Source organism: Embiotoca jacksoni, unplaced genomic scaffold (genome assembly GCF_022577435.1).
Source record: "Embiotoca jacksoni isolate LCO1_2020_lvr unplaced genomic scaffold, fEmbJac1.0.p SCAF_7, whole genome shotgun sequence".
Taxonomy (NCBI): domain Eukaryota; kingdom Metazoa; phylum Chordata; class Actinopteri; family Embiotocidae; genus Embiotoca; species Embiotoca jacksoni.
The window spans coordinates 6450349-6470125 of NW_027185425.1; the positions used below are offsets into that span (position 1 = coordinate 6450349).

The 19777-nt window shown below is 40.6% G+C and overlaps 1 protein-coding gene across 9 annotated transcripts in view; it reads left to right on the top strand.

Annotated features, from left to right (window-relative positions):
- LOC138215111 (focal adhesion kinase 1-like) overlaps window positions 1-19777 on the top strand; it is a 61249-nt gene that overhangs the window by 27709 nt on the left and 13763 nt on the right. For 4 of the 9 annotated variants that reach the window (XM_069177129.1, XM_069177130.1, XM_069177124.1 and 1 more), the window contains 16 exons: window positions 1702-1756; window positions 6376-6516; window positions 6762-6839; window positions 7197-7304; window positions 7661-7778; window positions 8596-8626; window positions 9651-9715; window positions 10010-10096; window positions 11984-12001; window positions 14857-14913; window positions 16009-16029; window positions 18098-18195; window positions 18351-18435; window positions 18583-18683; window positions 18840-18955; window positions 19599-19699. In XM_069177129.1, the coding sequence (XP_069033230.1) occupies window positions 1702-1756; window positions 6376-6516; window positions 6762-6839; window positions 7197-7304; window positions 7661-7778; window positions 8596-8626; window positions 9651-9715; window positions 10010-10096; window positions 11984-12001; window positions 14857-14913; window positions 16009-16029; window positions 18098-18195; window positions 18351-18435; window positions 18583-18683; window positions 18840-18955; window positions 19599-19699 (1280 nt within the window). The remainder of the gene's footprint in view (window positions 1-1701; window positions 1757-6375; window positions 6517-6761; window positions 6840-7196; window positions 7305-7660; window positions 7779-8595; window positions 8627-9650; window positions 9716-10009; window positions 10097-11983; window positions 12002-14856; window positions 14914-16008; window positions 16030-18097; window positions 18196-18350; window positions 18436-18582; window positions 18684-18839; window positions 18956-19598; window positions 19700-19777) is intronic. The other 5 variants (XM_069177122.1, XM_069177125.1, XM_069177127.1 and 2 more) reach the window with 5 other exon arrangements.

A 19777-nucleotide genomic window follows, 5' to 3' on the forward strand; every position in this document is an offset into this window, starting at 1 on the left:
TCCATGAAGAGCTTTATGATTTGGTACTACTTAAACCTAAAGCTTTTATCTCAGCCCTCTGCCAGCGAGGGTAATTACAAAAACACTGTCACATTGGCTCTGTCATAGCCTACTGTGTCACTAGTGTTCATCCGGCAAGCGTAGGAATGTCTCACCAGACAGCAAATTAAAAAACCCTCTATACTGTGAAATACAGAGATATTTATCCTGAAGTGGAAGGTTTAATCAGCACTGCGTGAACTCACTTGGCTGGGCTTAAATGTATCAGACAATCATTTATATGTTAAAGTCCCACACTAGAACTTTGATGACAAAATAAAAAATGTCTTTTAATGAAACGTTCCATTTGAGCCCAAAGAAATATGAATTCATCAGTCATTCATCACCAGAAACTTCACTCTCCTTACGTGCTAAGCTGGGTGTTATCATGTAAACAAATTTCCCTTGGAAATACACCAGGAATTCATGTGAATTAATCAACTGGAAGTTTGCCAACTCAATGTTGAGTTTTCCTGTAATTAGTGCCAAATTGAATCATTATTTCCTGGAAAACTGACTGTACATTATGAGAAAATATTTTGAATACTATAGAACTCTCCAACACTGAAATTCAGTGGAAGACCTCGTTTACATTTGCATTGTTCTGCACATGCTCTCAGGTGGTTTTCCAAGGACATAATTAGATTCTCTCAACAGACTTACATTAGTCTGAAAATATCAGGCTGGTTTGAATTTTCCATTGTGCAGCGACAGAACAAACAGTATGTGCATGTTGGCGATCATCTGGCTGTCGCTGGCTCGTAGTCCTCATGGTTTGGGTGCCAAAACAATGTTTTTAATCAGTGGGCCTTTGTCAGTGCTCGTTCTTTGAGGTCAGCTTTATTATGTAATTTCTCAGAGTTGTTTTGTATTTGGGGAGAGAGAGAGAGAGAGAGAGAGAGAGAGCAAGAGCGAGAGAACAGTTTTAGAGGTGACACACAGAGATGATCCTTTCATGGACATGAAGCCAGACAAATTAAATCACAGTATTTGCACGCATGTGTTTATCACTTTGGAGAATATTTTTTAGTTTTTAAAGATTTTGACAGCACTTTAGAGACACTATCTAGTGAATTTTTGTGGGATGCGTGAATTTCATTTGAAACAAAATCCCTTCTCTGTTTCTCATTACACACATTCAGCAAAGTATTATAGTATGTTGATAATGATTTGACCTCTGTTGGAGAAACAGGAGGCAGAAAAAGTGATGTAAGCTGCCAGCCTTTCCCTGACTCCCTCTTCACTCTTTTCCTCCTCTTCCCCCCTACTTCTCTTTTCTCAAGTGGTGTATGAGTCATTAGCCAGCTTCCTCTTATAGTTCTGCACATCTTTCTTTGTCTCTTTGCGGTCGTCCTCTTTTTATTCCTCCCTGCCTCTCCCTTTCTACTTTTTCTGTTGTTCTTCCACCCCAACTTTTAGGAAAAGATGAGTGGCGCTCTGTCGTCAGCGCTTAGTCATGGCTTTCTGTTTCTTGTCTTCAGTTGCCCGTCTGAGTAACTGTATCTGTCTGTAGAGTTGTTGTTCAGTAATATCTCAGGGGAGGAAAAACTACGCTGCTGAGATCAGATAAAGACAGAATTGCTCGCCAATTAACATTCCTCAGTCTCATTACAGCATCTTCTGATCTTTTCCTCCTGTGTGTCTCTGTGTTTCTCTTTTCAGGAAAGATGTTGGTTTGAGGCGATTTTTCCCAAAAGACCTGTTGGATTCAGTCAAGGTGAGATGATGACTAAATATTGGGAGAGGTGGTATTATTAAGGTTTTCTGAACAAACACCATATTCACCTTTTACTTTTGAAATAGTTGTGGAAGAAATAGTCCAATGGTTTCGAATATAAACTTTGGTGTTCTTGCATGGTGAGTCAGCAGCAGGTATCACGGTGCTCCATCTGCTCCACGGAGCTGCTCAGTTACTGAAAGCATGTGGTACTATAATGTAGTGTAGTGTGAGTGAAAGTTCCTCTGAGCCAAATTTCATGATGTGTTACTTGATGTGTTGTCAGGCCTGGCAGATGAAGTGCAAAACAGTCAGAGACTCGCTAAGATCGAATCGAAACGCCAGTAAACTGGAGGTGAGGTGTAGATGAATGGAGAAAGAAAAAGAAAACCTACCCACATACTTTGAGTTTGTGTTCATGAATGTACTTTTTAACAGTGAGGAATCCCTTTTCTGCAAGTTTCACTCATGATAAGGTGTCATATGCTTTCTTGTGTACAATTCACCATGTACTGTACACAGTAATTTCTAAAACTCTGAGTATGATGCTCAATGATGATCCTGCTGAACTAACAGGGATGTGTGAGCAGAGCATTTTCTGTATTGTAGTTCTGGTTTTCCATGTTCATTGGTGAGATTAAGTTTTATCCAGTGATGCATTAAGTGCAGCAGAGTTCAAATGGCCAGAAAATCCCATGTACATGTGGTCAACCTCAACTGTTCAGTTGAAGCAGTATCAGTCAATAATAAAAAGTTTCAACTAAAACGTGTTTTATATAGTTAGAAGATCTTCTGTGTTAATCACAGAATTCAAGAGACGAACTTAATAGAATAGAAAATTTGTACGAGGGCTGATTTTGGTTTTATACGTTCGTATGTGAGTGTGTTTGTATAATGAGCAGAGTCTGTGTCAGTGATAAATTTACGGCACACGTTTGGGCAGGGGTGTGTGTGTGTGTGTGTGTGTGTGTGTGTGTGTGTGTGTGTGTGTGTGTGTGTGTGTGTGTGTGTGTGTGTGTGTGTGTGTGTGTGTGTGTGTGAAAGGCCCAGTGACCCGAAAAGGTCTTGATGTCAGCAGGCGGGCAGACAGATGCTCTGCAGAGGGAGAGAGACTGTGTTTGTGCATGCTTATGTATGTTGTGTTGTGTGTGCGACCCTCAGGTCATGTTTAAACCCACTTTCTCCTTCCAACAATGAGGAGGGAGGGGGAGGTGTCAAAATGCGTCCCCTTCTGCCCCCCTATCTGTCAACTCCTACTGACTCCCCTCTCATCAGCTGCTCCTCTCCTCTCCTCTCCATTGGCAGACATGACAACATTCACTCCCACGAGGCCTGTTTTTATAAGCCATGAAGAGATGTACATGTGCAATCAAACATCCATCAATTTGCACATCTGACTGGATATAGATTCCTCAATTGATGTTGTACATTAGGAAAATCTTATTCAGATTATTGCATTAAACTATACAGGATATATGACCATCTAAATGAATGCAAAGGCAGCACACAATTAGTAGGAGAACTACTTACAGTATTTACATCACAATTGTAAATCATACATCTGAAATGGATGTTTAGTTGTCAGAAGATTAATCTGAAATTAATTTGATATTTTATCAATATTTCAAATGATTTTCTAAGCAAAAACATTATTTACACCTTTTCAGTTGTAAGAGTACGCCATACGTTAAGATCGGTTATTTTTTTGAAGACCTTTCACTTTTTCAGCCTTTCATGGACCAATCGGTTAGTTGAGAAAATATTTGACAGATTCATTAATAATTATAATAATTGTGACCTGCAGCTGCAACTATATTAACTATATTTTATTATTATTTGCATGATTGATTACTTTTTTAATCTAGTCGAAAAACAGTTAGAAAAAAATTCCTATGAAATGATCTGAATCCCAAAAGGATGATCTTCAACCAACCAACAGTCCAATACCCAAAAGATATTTAATTGACTGTCATATATAACAAGAAAAGAAGCAAATGCCCTCTTGAGAGTAGCTGAAACAAGCCAATATTTGGCAGTAACAGATGGGAAATTAACTGAAACGATTAATAATTTATATAAATACTGTAGATGCACATTAATTTATTTTTGATAAACTAATTGACTGCTTGAATTGTAGCTGCTGTAATCCATTATCTCATATGGTATGGTATCATTTTTTAGGCAGTTGCAAATGATACGTTTCTGCTGCTCTTTTTGTGGCACACACACGTTGGTGTCAGTGTTTGTGTGTGAGATAGAGAGCACAGCTGTCATTTATGTTTCTGTCACTCACTCTGGTGAAAGAGAATGGTAGTCATTTAATGGGATTATTCTCCCTCAATGGACTCTACTTACACACACAAAACACACACACGCACACACACACACACACACACACACACACACACACACACACACACGCACACGCACGCACACACACACACCCGAGCAGATGGCCGTGGTAGTAAACAGTGACTGATGTTAGCTGCTTTAAAGAGCGGAGTCTGTTCATTCATGTAGACAGGCTGGGCAGCAGGTTTAGTAAAACCGACCTTTGGTGGCTTTGGAGATCAAAGTTGGATCAAGCAACCACAGCTTGAGTCCACAAGCTCATTTCCCTTGTCAGATTAATTACATACTGACATACTGCCACTCTTTCTTAAGGCAAAGACTGGCCCAATACGATTTCATGATAATGCATTGAAGTCAATACATTTTGTATAGAAATATAATAGTCATCAAGAAACAACCATTTATTTAAAGAAACATTTGGAAGAAAGAACATTTTATTATTACTTTTCTCAGCTGTGTATTGGAAATGTGGGTCTTTTTGGTTTCTTTTTTTGTTGTTTTCTAAAAGAAGCCATGGCAAATATAATGCCATTTTACATATGTGTAATGTATGTTAGTCATTCATTGCCAGATGATAATACTGACAAATCAGACACTAAATGTGCAAGGTTATGCTATGTTTGTGTGTCCTACGATTACTCTGATCAGTTATTGAGAAATTATTTTAGTCGCAATAAAGCCATCTCCCAGCTGGCATCAATGAATTGATTGTTTATTTGCAAAACAAACAAACACAAATCAAACTATACTAAAAGTGCTATGACTGGTCAGCAGAGTGTCATAACTGGTCAAACTGTTGCTATAGCAACGGTCAGCATGTTGTTAGGGAGGGCTATAGCCACTTGCCGTACTTCCTCTCAGGAAGGGTGGGCACTTTGGACTGACAATATCTGTGAGTGTGAGTGTGTGTGTGTGTGTGTGTGTGTGTGTGTGTGTGTGTGTTCCTGATGGAATTCTAGGAATTAAAATAGTGATCCTATCTGGAGCATGAAGAACACGGACAAATGGACTCACATTGTATTCTGTAACCATAAATGTATTATGACATCTGTTGTTTTTGACATATACACACTCTGGGACATTGTAGATATAAGTGTTTGTGTGTGTGTGTGTGTGTGTGTGTGTGTGTGTGTGTGTGTGTGTGTGTGTGTGTGTGTGTGTGTGTGTATTTGTAGGTTTCTTGATTCCTTCAAGCTTAGTAAGTAGACAGCTGGCAGCAGGGCTCTGTGATGCTACAGTAAAGTATCAGTTTTACTGCATTTATTTACAAATTAATGAAAAATAGTGGCCTAAGTCACACAATGTTAGAAAAATATTAAGACTTAAATCATTATAGGAATTATTCTGCCCTTAAAATGAAAAATGTTTGGTACAGACAAAAGAAGCTATTATGACTGTACATCTGCTGGTGATCTGTGGTCCACCTGAGATCAGTCAGTCGCTTGTGTCCAAGTGACATTTGCAGTCAATAAATCAATGCCACTGATATCTTCTTGGTCATAAATGTAGTTGTTAAACTGCTAATTTAAATTGTGTTGAAGGACCTTCATGCGCGGTACCAGTTTACTGTAAATCCATGCCTGCTTTTTTAAGCCTTGCCCATACTGAACTAAATCTCCTCTAATCTTTATCTTTATCTTTATCTATGTATGGTGTGCTATTTATAGTCAGGGATTGTCCACATGGCATGTGTGCTTGTTGTAATGTGTATTTCCCAACTATGCTCTGAGTGTGCTGGACTATACCGAGCTGTATAGTTGTGTATATTTTGTCAATCTTTATGTCTAGAGGGATAGAGTATATATAGAGGATTGTAAATGACAGAATAATGTTCCGAGATTCTGGGATTTTCTGTGCCATCTGTCTTCTCTGTGGTGACAATTCACTGTGAACATCTGTGAGTTTTACATAGAGATGCAACATGCAAATATAAATGAATAGGCAGAGTCTTTGATGTTTAATTGAGTAACTAACAGTGTCAGTGTGTCTTTGTTAAGATATTGATCTGGCCTTTGAATGAGGGACTGAGGTCAATTTGATTGGAACCAGAGTGGACTATTAGTCAATCAATGTCTTTTAGTGTCTGTCACTCTACGCCCACACAAACAAACACATTGGTACAGAAGTATACACACCTCCCATCATGCATCCTCCTCTTCCTTCTCACATTTTCTGCAGTGTCAGCTAGATAGAATTTTTAGAAAGTCTGTTTTTTCATTGTAATTTGATTTTATCTATTTTCCTTCCCAATTCTGTCTTCTATCCAGGCTAAAACTCTCCGGAAGTTGATTCAGCAGACGTTTAAGCAGGTAGCCAATCTCAACGACGAGCAGTGCATCCTGAAGTTCTTGGAGATACTTGCACCAATCTACCGCTACGACAAGGAGTGCTTCAAATGTGCCCTTGGGGTAGGTTTCTTCCATTCTTTCCTTTACTCTACTGCTGAGCTTCAGTGTGCTGATGTGCCCTGGGAGCTCCTGTTAACTGTGTTAGGTTGACCCCTTTTGGTAACATCAAGTCCTGCATGTATCCAGCATGTGATGCCTTCTTCTTTCGCCTTCCTTCTTCTCATTTTGCTTTGTAAAGTTTTCTTCTACCTCACCCTTTAGTTTTCACTCTCTCCCTCTGTTAACTAGTACTTTCTCTCTAACAGTCCAGCTGGGTGATCCAGGTAGAGTTAGCTATCGGGCCAGAGGAAGGGATCAGCTACCTCACTGACAAGGGATCCACAGTGAGTTTCTACCGCAAACAGTGTAAAACAACAGCCTATAAGTATAATACACTTTATATCGTAACAGGCTCGACAGTTAAGATCAAATATTACAGTCATTCATGATCAAAGGAGGGACTGATAGAAAAAGCTGTCGTTAGTCTCCTCACAGCTCTCACCCTGCCTTTTATTTACTCTTTAAATGGAAATCAACTTTGTATTAATTTTATTTGTATATTGTTGTACATTTTTTATTTAATTTTACTTGATATGTACAGACATATTTTTTTGCCTTTATTCCTCGAATATTATTGTGTTGTCCTTGAAGCTTTAACGGATCAGTATAGTTAACATTATTCTGTGTCTCTCTGTCCTCAGCCCACCCATCTAGCTAACTTTAACCAAGTCCAGTCCATCCAGTACTCAGCTATGGAGGAAAAGGACAGGAAAGGCATGCTACTGCTGAACGTAGCCGGAGCTGCTGAGGTACATCCGCACTATCCATCTGTCTGGCAAACTATGAAATATTTGTCAAGTGTCATCAGGTGACCTTTGACATTTTAGCCACCTGATTTTATTTATATGTGGTTTCAATCGTATTTTGTATTCTGCTCTGTCAGTATGAGGAAAAGATTAAAAAAAATAAAGTATTCGATTCACACACACACACACTTGTGCACTAATGAGTACAATGTAAGAGAGAGATGAGTTGAACTGTGTTGTAAAAGGCCGCTATAAAACCTCCATAACCGGGTTGTTATGTGTCAGCTTTGTGCTTCTTTTGAGATAATGGCTCTCTGTAACAGGCCTGCCGCTGTGTGTGTGTGTGTATGTTTGTGCAGCCTCTCACAGTTACAACAGCATCGCTCACCATGGCAGAAAACTTAGCTGACCTGATCGACGGCTACTGTCGGCTCGTCTCCATGGAAACGCACTCCTTCATTGTCAGTTTTCAAAAAGGTAAAGTTTGAAGCTGTGCAGTTCCCTCCTCCGTCCACAGTCATGCCAAAAGTGGAATTTTTCAGGAAAAATGTGGATAGCATCACAATATTCACAGAAGACAAATAGTATTTATTAATAATTTTATAGCAATTCCGTTACAGAATTAAAGAATCATATTGTCTGTCACTTCCCAAGTCTTTTTTTTTTTTTTTTTTTTTTTTTTCCAACCGCACATTAAAACACTAAAATTGAACTTAAAACAGTAGGCAGGGACAAATGAGTGACCTAAATGCTCCCAGGTTCTTTCTGTGTGGAGTTTACACATTCTCCCGGTGTGTGTTTTTAGGGGAGCCACGTGCTCCAGTTTCCTCCCACCATCAAAGACATGTATACTTGGGGGTTATGTAATGTGTGGCTGCCCACTGCTCTGTGTGCATGTGCGTGTGCGAGTGTGTGTGTGTGTGTGTGCGTGTGTGCGTGCGTGCGTGTGTGTGTGTGTGTGTGTGTGTGTGCGTGTGAGCGTGCACGTGAGTGTGTAAGCACAAAATGCAGAGATTCAATTGAGTCCTTAAAAAAAGGATTAATGCTATGAAGACATTGCAACAAAGAATATATTTTAAATAAGTTATCAGTAGTGTTGTTTTTGTAACTCCTTGTGCACTCGTCCTGTTACATCCAACTACTGCATGAGTCCTTAATGATACTTATGCTACTGGTATTTTAAATGTGCCAATTCTCATAATGTATCGCATCCTTTGTACTTACGGCCATATTTTACTTGTTTGATGAGTTGTTATTAAATTTTTGGATCACGATGTGTGTTTTTGTCCTCTAGAGGGAGAGAGAGCGCTGCCTTCCATCCCAAAGTAAGGACCCATCACATTTTTGTTATTGTTACATTAGAATTCATGCTACCAGAGGTACACATATTATCTGACTGCAATACACAAAGATGATACGTCAGCTGTGTGAGGTGAATTACTTGTAGGATTCCCAGTCTTGTCACACAGCTCTGAAATTTCCGATACCTCAATTTTACTCTGTTTAATTGTAAAAGTAAACAGTTCAAATGCTGCCAGGCCAATGATTTTATTTTCTATGGCAACTTTAATGGCAAAAAGCCATTAAACTCACTATCATGTGTGCTTTGGAGCCTCAGTGCAGCTCTGCTTTGAAATGAAATGGGGTCAACCTCCTCTGGAAAATCTCCAAAATGAGCGTTTCACAACTCCCGGGCCTTGAAATATTTTAAGGGAAACATTGGTACGTCCTTGTATTTGTTTATGTGTAACTATTGCAGCCTGGACGTCAGAGTCTTCCCATTTCACCGTCAGCTGTTTAAATTCAAACAACAACAGTTTTTCTTACTTTAGGTCATTTCAACTCAAATCTCTCCCCTCTCTCGTTTGCTCTCTTTTCTTCCCGTTCTCTTTCTCTGTGTCTGTGGTCAAATAAGGAGATAAGTTTAGGAGCCAAATATTTTCCACTTGGGGTTTTTAAACACTCTGGTAGACTCCTCCTCTTTCTCTCAGTGTCCCACTCCTCTTTGCTGCTCTCTGCCTATCATGGTCGATGATGTAAAGATGATAGTAGAGTTTAGCTGACACAGAAAAGGAGACCACAGCAAAGGGGACACACATGATAGAAATAGTAAGGATTAATTGACAGGTAGAGCAGGTTGTAGTTATTTTTTTCCATTTTAGAAAGCTGTATTGTATTGTATATGACCACTTGACGATTAGTTTTTATTATTTATTCCTTTGATGAAATCTCACTTTAAAAATTGCTGCTATCTATGTGAAGGAGGCATTAATTTAGGTCATTTTGTGTGACTTCTGTGTAATTGTTGCTCAATTTACTGTCTTCACTTTTGTTTTCCTTCTTCTCCAGAGTGTCTAATAATGAGAAAAAGTTAGAAGCAGTCAGGAGTGGAGTACGAGCGATCTCTGTCTCGGGTAAGATACAAAATCCTGCACACGGACTCACAAATGGACTGGTTAAGGAGGAAGACAAGCACAGCTTGATAGCTTCCTCAACTACAATGGTCTTTCCATTTCCTACAACATCTGTCACTCATTTTTTTTCCACTTCATCTCGTTTTCTTCTCACTCTCGTCCTCTCCGTTTTTGCTTTCTTTTGTTTACTTCCTCCTTGCTTGTCTTTGGTCACATCTCCCTCTGCACTCACTCGCATCTATTCACTCTTCGTTTTTTCCCCCTCTCACACTCTGGTCCTCTGATTGGCTGAAGATCTAGTGACGTCGACACCTCCTAAGCCAACCAAGGCGCGGCGTTTCCTCCTCCCTTTTGTCTTCTGTTCAGATTCGCCGCCCAATGGTATCCTCGGCTCTCATTGGACAGTTAGTAAAGGAGCATATCCACAAAATTGTGATGTGGCAGTGAAAAAAAAATAAATCCTGATTTGATGATCATGCTTACTGGATAAGTTACTTCACTTAAAGGACACCCAGAGGGTGTGTAGAAAACCCACAGAGGAAGTCTACCACAGCACTGATGTGTGGGTTGTTCAGGTTTTGTTTTAGGTTCCTTGATTGATTTATAATACTCATTTAGTCCTGAAAGAGTTTAGACTCCAAATATTGACTCGGTTTTGATCCGCTGCATCACAATCTGAGTCATTTTAAAATATGCCCCTTTCTACTAAACTGTCTTTGTCCTTACTGCCTGTTTGCTTTGACTCATCTTCACACAATTGAACCACAATAACCAGTTATGTGTTGCTGCATATAACCATATGTTCCCTAAAAAGAAAGAGGTATCTCTTATGAAGCACAGAGATGGCTTATGTTTGTTTTTATTGCATTAATATTTGTTTGTTTTTTACTGATCAGTTACCAGTTTGTTTTTTTACCTCCCACTTATTAGCACAAGTATTCAGTTCTACTGACTGACAAAGGCTGCTGAACTAAAAGGGTTCTCTCGGAGCATGGTTTGCTGCTGACTCACATTTAGGTTATTTTGAGTCATTATTTTTCTATGTTTTGTGTCAGTTAATACAAAGCAGCAAACCGTAACTCATGGTAGTGAAGCCAAGTGGTCATAGAGGTCGTTTCACCAATAAAACGTCAAGGTTCAACCGCCAAGTTATGTGCCTTGTTAAAGTGTCCTCAAGCAACTGATCACGACCAGCTTGGTAATGTCGTTCTGTAGCTCTATTTGATTGTTTGTAAGCAATCACAGCAAGCAAGTGTAAGCATTTTATTCTGTGCTGCTACCAGACTTCTCTGTGCACACACAACGTTGATTGACATCCTAAATGGGTCAGTGAGTGACCTCGTGTCTCTATCTGTGGCGTTGGCAGCTGTTATCAGCAGTTAGCAGGACTGCTCAGAGAAAGTTGTGAATCTGGTTGGCAGCTGTTTTGTTGTTGAAAGTTTAACAACCATCTAAACTTTTCCTGCTGGAGGCTTCGTACGTGACCTGCAGGCTCACTTGACATTTCAGTTTTTTTCGGTGAACTTCTGTGTGCCAGTAGAGCTCGCAGCAATAGTTTATTTAGTGTGGATATATATATTCAGTCTAAAATTTATCACTCGAGTTAAATTAGAGCATTAGTGTTCATGTTTTTTTTTTTTTTAAAAAGAGTTAAAAATGAACAAAAACAATAGAAACCCCACTGAAACTTTGCTATCAGTTCCTCCTGCAGGTTTTGCGCTGCTCTAAGCCTCCCACACATGGGCAGGCTGAATATGTGAGAAACCTCAATCAGGTGTATCGAGTGTTGAGCATCCCAGCATGCTCGCATTGTTCAACTCAGCCGCACCCCCTGTCTGCTAACCATACAACTCTCACACAGAACGTACTTCGCTGAAGCGTCATATTTTGTCATGTTTTCTTGCGCTCATTGTTTTCACGTTAATGTCTCTGCACAGCATTAATGGGAAAATGTTAACTTTAACCAAGCTTCTTTTTCCTTAAGATTTTGGTTCTTAACTAACTGCTCTGAGTGTTTGGCTCTGCGGATCCTGTGACAGCGCCCATGTTGTTTCGAGGCTTGTCATGCTCTAACCTCTCTTCTCTCTCCTTCTCTTCTCCGCTCTGCCTTCTGCTTTCTTCTCTCTCTCTCTCTCTCTCTCTCTCTCTCTCTCTCTCTCTCTCTCTCTCTCTCTCTCTCTCTCTCTCTCTCCTCGTTGCTGTCTCCATCTGTCGTCCTCCCTCCTCCTCTGCTGTCCCGTTTCCTGCATGCTCTCCCGGACCCTGCAGAGGATCTTAGCGGGGATGGTAAAGTTACGCTGTTGTTTATCAGTCTCTCTGTTGTTCTTTCTTTCTCGTCCGGCTCCACCAAACACACTGCACCCTCCTGGGAAAGGGGGAGCGTGTGTGTTGGTGTGTGGGTGGAAGTTTATGCATGCATTCCTACTTCTTAAACAATGGCGCCATATGTATATCTGCTTTATTATGTAAATGCAGTGAGATTTACATAATACAGAATGATTTGGAATTCAAGGACTATTGAGTTTATTGGAGACATAAATAAGCTTTAACAAGGCTTTTAGTAGCTAGAGAGCATACTGTTTTAGTGACGTGTTTTACGATGTTTGTGTGCTGGTGTCTTTGTCTATTTATGATTATTTTGAAAGCGGATTACCACAAAATAACCTCTAAATTTGAACAATGTCTGCTGTAAATCAGAAGAAGGATAAAAAAAAAAAAAATTAAATTCAGTGGTATTTTTCTTTAAGAGAACTTCTGCACCCGTTTCTCTCTCTCTCTCTCTCTCTCTCTCTCTCTCTCTCTCTCTCTCTCTCTCTTCATGCACAGGCTTCACACACACATGCACACAGCCACACACACACACAAAATCATGCACACGTGTACTCACTCATATTCATGCACACACTTGTGCAGAGGCAGAGCGGAGTAGGGAGAGGTTTGCTGGATTCAGGAGCGGATGCATTCCTGGCTATAATGGGTTCACTAGATATCACACACACACACACACACACACACACACACACACACACACACACACACACACACACACACTGAAAGCAGAAATAGACAGAGTTAGACCAGTACAACTTAGAAATGGTCATTTCTTCAGAACATATCCCAAACCACATGGGACTGAATATGCAGTGATACAAACAATGGCCCTCCCAGCAAAACCTAACAAACTTGCCTCAATATATTTCTCGTTGTACAGGTCAGGAACATTTTTAGTGGCAACAAAGAAATTAGAAAAAGCTGGAAATTATATAAACGCTGGCAGTATTTCTTCTTCACACATATGGAAACAGTGATAAGCCTGGCTGGATAATAACAAAAACTTCATCACAGTTTTTGTCTCGGTAAAGTTTGCTTTATCAAATAAACAGTTACTGATTTGTTGTTTATGATCAGTTTCCTCAATAAAACACATTTACACGGCAGCAACAGACTAAGCAGAACTATTTTTTTTTCTTTTTATTGTAGCTCATATGAAGATATTTTTAGAGACGCATTAAAGGCTTTCCTTTCCTCTCATGAGAAACATAAATCGTGCATAGCAATGGTTTAGTAAAACTCATGCCTGTTTGATTAAAAGTGTAACTTTTTCCAACCTCTTTTAGGGGCTATTATAGAAGTAAAGTAAAAAAATAATGGGATACAGGGGGAAACAGCTAGCTTAACTCTGTCCATAGAGCAGAGATGAAACATAAGAGATGGCCTAAACTGGTTTAGCCGTAGAGAGAAACATTAGAGGAGCTGGTAGGCAGATTTTGTTTAATCTTCAGACAGAGTCAGAGCCGCTGTTTCTCTTTGTTTCCAGTGTTTATACTTAGCTAAGCTAACTGGCTTCCTCGCTGGAGCTTCTGCCATCTTCTGATCTAACTGTCAGCAAGAAAGCAAATAAACATATTTCCCAAAATGTCCAACTATTCCAGTTGTCAGTATAATTTAAACTAACAACCGTCCAGTGTACGAGTCAGCCTGCCTTATTTAAATGACTAAACGGCTAGCCAGTGGTTACTCGACATGTCAGACTTTAGAGGCGTTTAGAAAATCAGCCACAGGCTTCAGAAGAGGATTTCTGATAAATTTAGGGACACGTTTCCCAGAGAGCCTGATAAATCCCGAGCAGAGCTGCGAGGGGAACGTTCAGGACAGCAGATGTTTGACTCTTGTTTCCAACAGCTGAGTCTGCACACTGATTTTATTTTAAACACCACCATCTGGTGAGGATACACTAAGTCCATCTTTCCCTCTCTTTTTTCCTGTTGGCTCTCTTTTGTGCCCCCCCCCCCCCCACCCACCCTCTCTCTCTTTCTTTCTCTCTCATTCTCTCTCCCCTTTCTCTCTCTCTCTCTCTCTCTCTCTCTCTCTCTCTCTCTCTCTCTCTCTCTCTCGTTCTCTCACTGCCTATCTGTCAGATTCTGCACAGAGTTGAACCTAAACGCTACCATCTGCTAACACAACAGTCAGACCCAGTGTTTGTCTCTCTTCTCTGCTCTGCTCTGTTTTTCAACTGGTTTCTCTTTCCTGTTCTATCTTTCCTTCTCTATCTGCCTCCCCTTTCGGTCTTTGTCTCCTCTTTTACTTTCCTTCCACTCCTCCTCCTCCTCCTCCACCGCAGTAACTCCCTGCAATCCAGCTGCTCTCCCTCGCTCTCTCTCACTCTCACTCTCACACACACACACACACACACACACACACACACACACACACACACACACACACACACACACACACACACTCACTCCTCTCTCTCTCTCTCACACACACACACACACACACACACACACACACACACACACACACACACACACACACACACACACACACACACACACACAACACATGCTCAGCTGACGTTCTCCGCCAAGTGTTTGTGCATATGAGGGAGAGAGCGGCAGAGAGAGAGAGGGAGAGCGAGGAGCTACATCGGTGTTGGTTTGCACAGGAGTTGTTGAAAGTTTGCTTCAATGCTTTCTTTTTAAGTTTGGTGTAGTTTCGTTTTTTTTTGTCTGTTTGAATGTGTATCAGGGAACCTTCGTGTCATAGTGGACACACGGTAAAGAAATCATGTACATGTGTGTCATGCTGTTTGTGTTACATGTGTGTGTGAACTCTTGCTTTTGTGTCTAATGTTACAGAGACTGATGACTATGCAGAGATAGTTGATGAAGAGGACACATACACCATGCCCTCCAGTAAGTCACTCATTCAGTCTTCTCCTTTGGCCTGACGCCTTGCCAGCTACATTTGTACTAAAGAAATCGTCAAGACAACTGTAAAGTAACTTCTTCGCTGTTTAAACCTCTATCAAAATGCTAACCTTCTCAAACGAATGGTATTTTCTTCCTGCTACCTAATAATCTGAGTGCGGTGTGAATCAGTTCCAAGAAGCACACTCGCACAACGAACCAGAGCAGTTGCATTGAACCACATTTGGTTCGGCAGCAGATATCAAATTCAGGCCGGTTTCTTCGTCTTCTATAAACAGTAGAGGCTCTGGCTGGAAGCTACAACTCATACTGTATATGTGTGGTCAATGTAGATGCATGTACATCTGTCAGATTCATTCATATGTTCCTCAAAAACCTTGAATGCGCTGGTACATTTGGCAGTAGTCCTGTAAGTAATGCTGGCTTTAGCCCTCTGTTCCAATACTTTTAATGTGGATGTTTTGGCCAGTACAAAGTACTTGTGTATTTGATTGCCGGGCCAACTTTGAAAATGGTGCGTGTTCTCCTTTTCCTCCCGCAGTCTTTTTCTATCGTTCTTTGTCTTGGTGTGTTTGCTTGCCTTCATTTCTGTGTACCTCTCCTTTTTTTTTTTTTGGGGGGGGGGGGGGGGGGGGGGTGTCTTTCTTTGTGAACTTCCTAAAATCCGACTTTCAGCAGACTTCTGACATATTTTCCTACTCTGTGCCTGAGTCTGTGTGCGTGTTCATGTCAAACTGTCTGATATATGTATAAACTGAAGCTGTCGAATAGTAATAGCTGTAAAGCAAGCCGACTGTTTTTTTGTCATTTTTGGGCCAGTATCAGAACAGTTTTTTATGAACTAAACATCAGGTAAAGAGTGAAGTGGGTCAATTATTGCTGTCATTATACGTATGTGTGTATGTGTGTGTGTGTGTGTGTGTGTGTGTGTGTGTGTGTATGTGTGTGTGTGTGTGTGTGTGTGTGTGTGTGTGTGCTGTTGTTGTTGTTGTCTGGGCTATTTTCAATCTTAAAGCAGCTGTCTGGCTCTTCCCCTCTCTTCATCTCTCTTTCTTCCTCTTTCTCCCATCGCCAACACAGTGAGCTATGGAATAGTTGAAGGTAAAACTCCCTGTCTCTCATTCTGTCCCAGTCACATGCCTCGAGTTGTTCTCAGTATTTTTCTTTGCCAGGCTCTTTCTACATCCTTCTACGTCGTGTTTATATATTTGAGTACAGGAGCAGGTGTTTTTCCTTATTGACATCCCCCATTAAAGTCTAAAGGTGGGATGTAGTTACTTAATAATCCCATTTTAGAGTGGTTGGAAATCACCTTCGGAAGTTTTTCTTCACCATTAGTACCTGGCAAAGAAAGATACAAAGATATGTTTGTTTTTGACTTGTGGCAGTTGGTGTTTTTGTAGACTGCAGTTCATCTAGATGAGTTCAGGTGCCGGGTCTGAGAGGGAGAGCGGATCTATAAACAAAGCAAGATGCTGCTTCATAAATAAGGTTTTGTTAAGACTGCGGGCAAATCAGATTTCTTTCTCAAATCAGATCTTTAGTACAGACTGTCCACACTGTTATTTGCAAGTGAGTGAATTTGGTGTGTCCAGACATCACCAACCTTATCTGCAAGGGTTGCTGTGGTAACGATGTACGCGTGGCTACACTTCATTTTGTCGTCTGTCCATGGACTGTCGTCGTCAACGCGTGTCACATTGCGAGTGACGCAAGAAATCCAACGTGAGCCAGCAGAGTGTTCCAGGTTGAGACGCATCTGTAGACATGTGATTGGAATCGCATTTTAAACCACCTGAAAATGTGCTTTAGATCTGATTTGCTATAATCGCATTTCATGTGGTCTTTTGCCGTCCACACTTTGAAAAATCGATCTGGTTCCAATCTGGATATGACAAAAAACTGATTTGGTCAGGAAGTCTGAACAAGATCTAAATTATTCAGAATTTTTGGAGCACAAAGTCTCTGCAGACCTCTGGAGACAAACAAGCTCGCAGCATTTGTGTTATTTATTGGCTCTGTTCTCGTTGCACCATGCTGCTGATATCTTTATTCTGTCTTTTGATTCATGGTCCTGGTTGTTTCCAATCACTGTGGGTTATTTTATGTTTGAAGCAATTATTAAAAGTGAATTGCTGTATGGATTAATTGCAGTAAATCTTTGTGATGGAATGTGTTTTGGTTGGGTCGGGTATCCGTGAAAATGTCGGTTGAGTCAAAAGTGCAGAGCTTAGAAGATGATTAAACTTTTACAGGATAAATTCCTGATAGTCAACTTCCTGTATAAACCTCTTGAACTCAGTTTTCAGTCCATTTTTACTGCCGCTGGCTGGCAGCTGACATTAATACACCTTTGCAGAAATGTTTCCTGACCTTTTTAACAAGGCAGAAATGTTGATAGCACATAAATGCCAAAAGTTAAAATGTCAAAGCATGTGGTTGTCGGTCTCTTTCAAATTCTTTTGGATACACTCACTGAGTATAAAACGGTTCCTGCAGACTCAGAGGATGTTGAATACAGCGCAGATTCAGTGCATCAATTCAGCTCTTTTGAAAGTGTCATTGGTAAGACCTACATGCAGGCACAGTGGTTTAGAAATGGGCTCAAGATGTTTACTTGCACCAAGCCCTCCAGGTTATCTCCTTCAATCATCTTTATCAGAACTACTTGTGTACATGTTTCCCTGCAGCCTCCTTTTCACTGCGTTGGTACAAGAGACAGCAATGAGTGCATGTTTTGAACTTTATATTTGTCTGTTAAATGGATTTACTGTATGTCGGTGTGTGTGTGTGTGTGTGTAAGTCTGTGTTGCAGAGTGCATGTCAAGTACACGTTGGTCTAGTTACATGATGGTGACATTGAATCTACACACTTTGGTGTATATTGTTAATGATCCAGGGGATGAAGTTTACCTTTAAAGGACGATAACTTAAATGCCAGAAAGTTAGAAATCATTTCAAATTTTGTTAAAAGCTTTTCTGTGATTAATAACAATGACTCGACCCCATCCCAATATATTTTTGTCCTGCCAAGTCCCATCCATGTGGTCTAAGAGAAGCATGTCAACTGTAATAGGACCTTTCCAGTAAATGAAAAAAAGCAGGTAACTTTACCCTATCTTACTTTTCCCACTTGTTTGGTCTGCTCTTTTCTTGTCCTCCCTCTCAGCGCGGGACTATGAGATCCAGAGGGACAGGATAGAGTTAGGCCGCTGCATTGGAGAGGGTCAGTTTGGCGACGTGCACCAAGGAGTCTACGACAGTCCAGTATGTAGAAATACACACATGCAAAGGCACACGATTTGTATATACATTAAATAACGCTGTAGACATATGTTTGACAAAAAGATTGTTTGTGATTTCAACCAACTTCCTGCTGTAACATCTATAATCGGCTGACTTGGATACTCTGTGTTGTGCAGGACAAACCGCCTCTACCTGTCGCCATTAAGACCTGTAAGAACTGTACCTCAGACAGTGTCAGAGAGAAGTTCCTACAAGAAGCATGTAAGACCTCCATGTGTGTGTGTGTGTGTGTGTGTGTGTGTGTGTGTGTGTGTGTGTGTGTGTGTGTGTGTGTGTGTGTGTGTGTCAACTCTGCTGCCCCTCATAGATAATCAGTTTGTAAATGCTGAGTATGTGTTTTCCTTGCAGTGACCATGCGTCAGTTTGACCACCCTAACATTGTGAAGCTGATCGGAGTGATCACAGAGAACCCAGTGTGGATCATCATGGAGCTCTGTACTCTTGGAGAGGTACACCAGAGGCTGTGTGTGTGTGTGTGTGTGTGTGAGAGTGTGTCATTTCATGTCGTTGTGAGGGGATAAATAAAAACATGTACCATCCTGTATGTCAAACCGTGCCTCTGATATGACCGTCCCGTGTTTCTATCCGTCGTTCTCCGTCTGCAGCTGCGGTCGTTCCTCCAGGTGAGGAAGTACAGTCTCGACTTGGCCACGCTCATTCTGTTTGCCTACCAGCTCAGTACAGCGCTGGCCTATCTGGAGAGCAAACGCTTCGTACACAGGTAAACAGCTCACACACACTCAGAGAGAAAAAAAAAATAGACAGACAGCCTGAGGAATAACTGTGGGATCTGATTATTTGACGACATACTGAATTTAGATTATGATTAACATTATCACAGCTCATACTGGAGGTCTAACTAATAAACAAGTGCAGTTTCAAGAGATTTTGTAATCCTAAAATGACTAAGGAAGACAATATTATGTGACACTCTGCACTTAAATTACTCCCCCATTTACTTTGTCTTTAATTCAATTTTAACAGGCAGTTAGTAGTGAGCAGTAAACCAAGATTTGAGACACTTATGAATCATCATTATTTTGCATCATCACAGACAGGTGCAGTGTTATATAACTATAATTTTCACATATATCAAAAGGTGAAGGTTGCAAAAGAAATAATTCGTAATTGGGTCACAACATTTTTTATAAGATGCTTTTGCAATCCAGACTCAAATATAATCTTGGAGAGAGTCGTGTATGCTCCTTGCAGCAAACAGAGAAAGGTTTTCTGACACAGCCATGGAGTTTCACAGTACACCTCTCATGCTCTTTGATTTACTGTGTAAAAAAAAAAATTCACATGTTACACGTGTTAATGTAGTAGGATTCAGGCCTAATCACAGCCATTGTTTTGTTTTATAGGGACATAGCAGCGCGCAATGTGTTGGTCTCCTCAGTCGACTGTGTGATGCTCGGAGACTTTGGTCTGTCACGATACATGGAGGACAGCTCTTACTACAAAGGTAATGAGACACCTTCACACACAGCTTTATGATGATATTGATTCAGTCATATTTTAAATGTATCCGAGACAGTCTTTA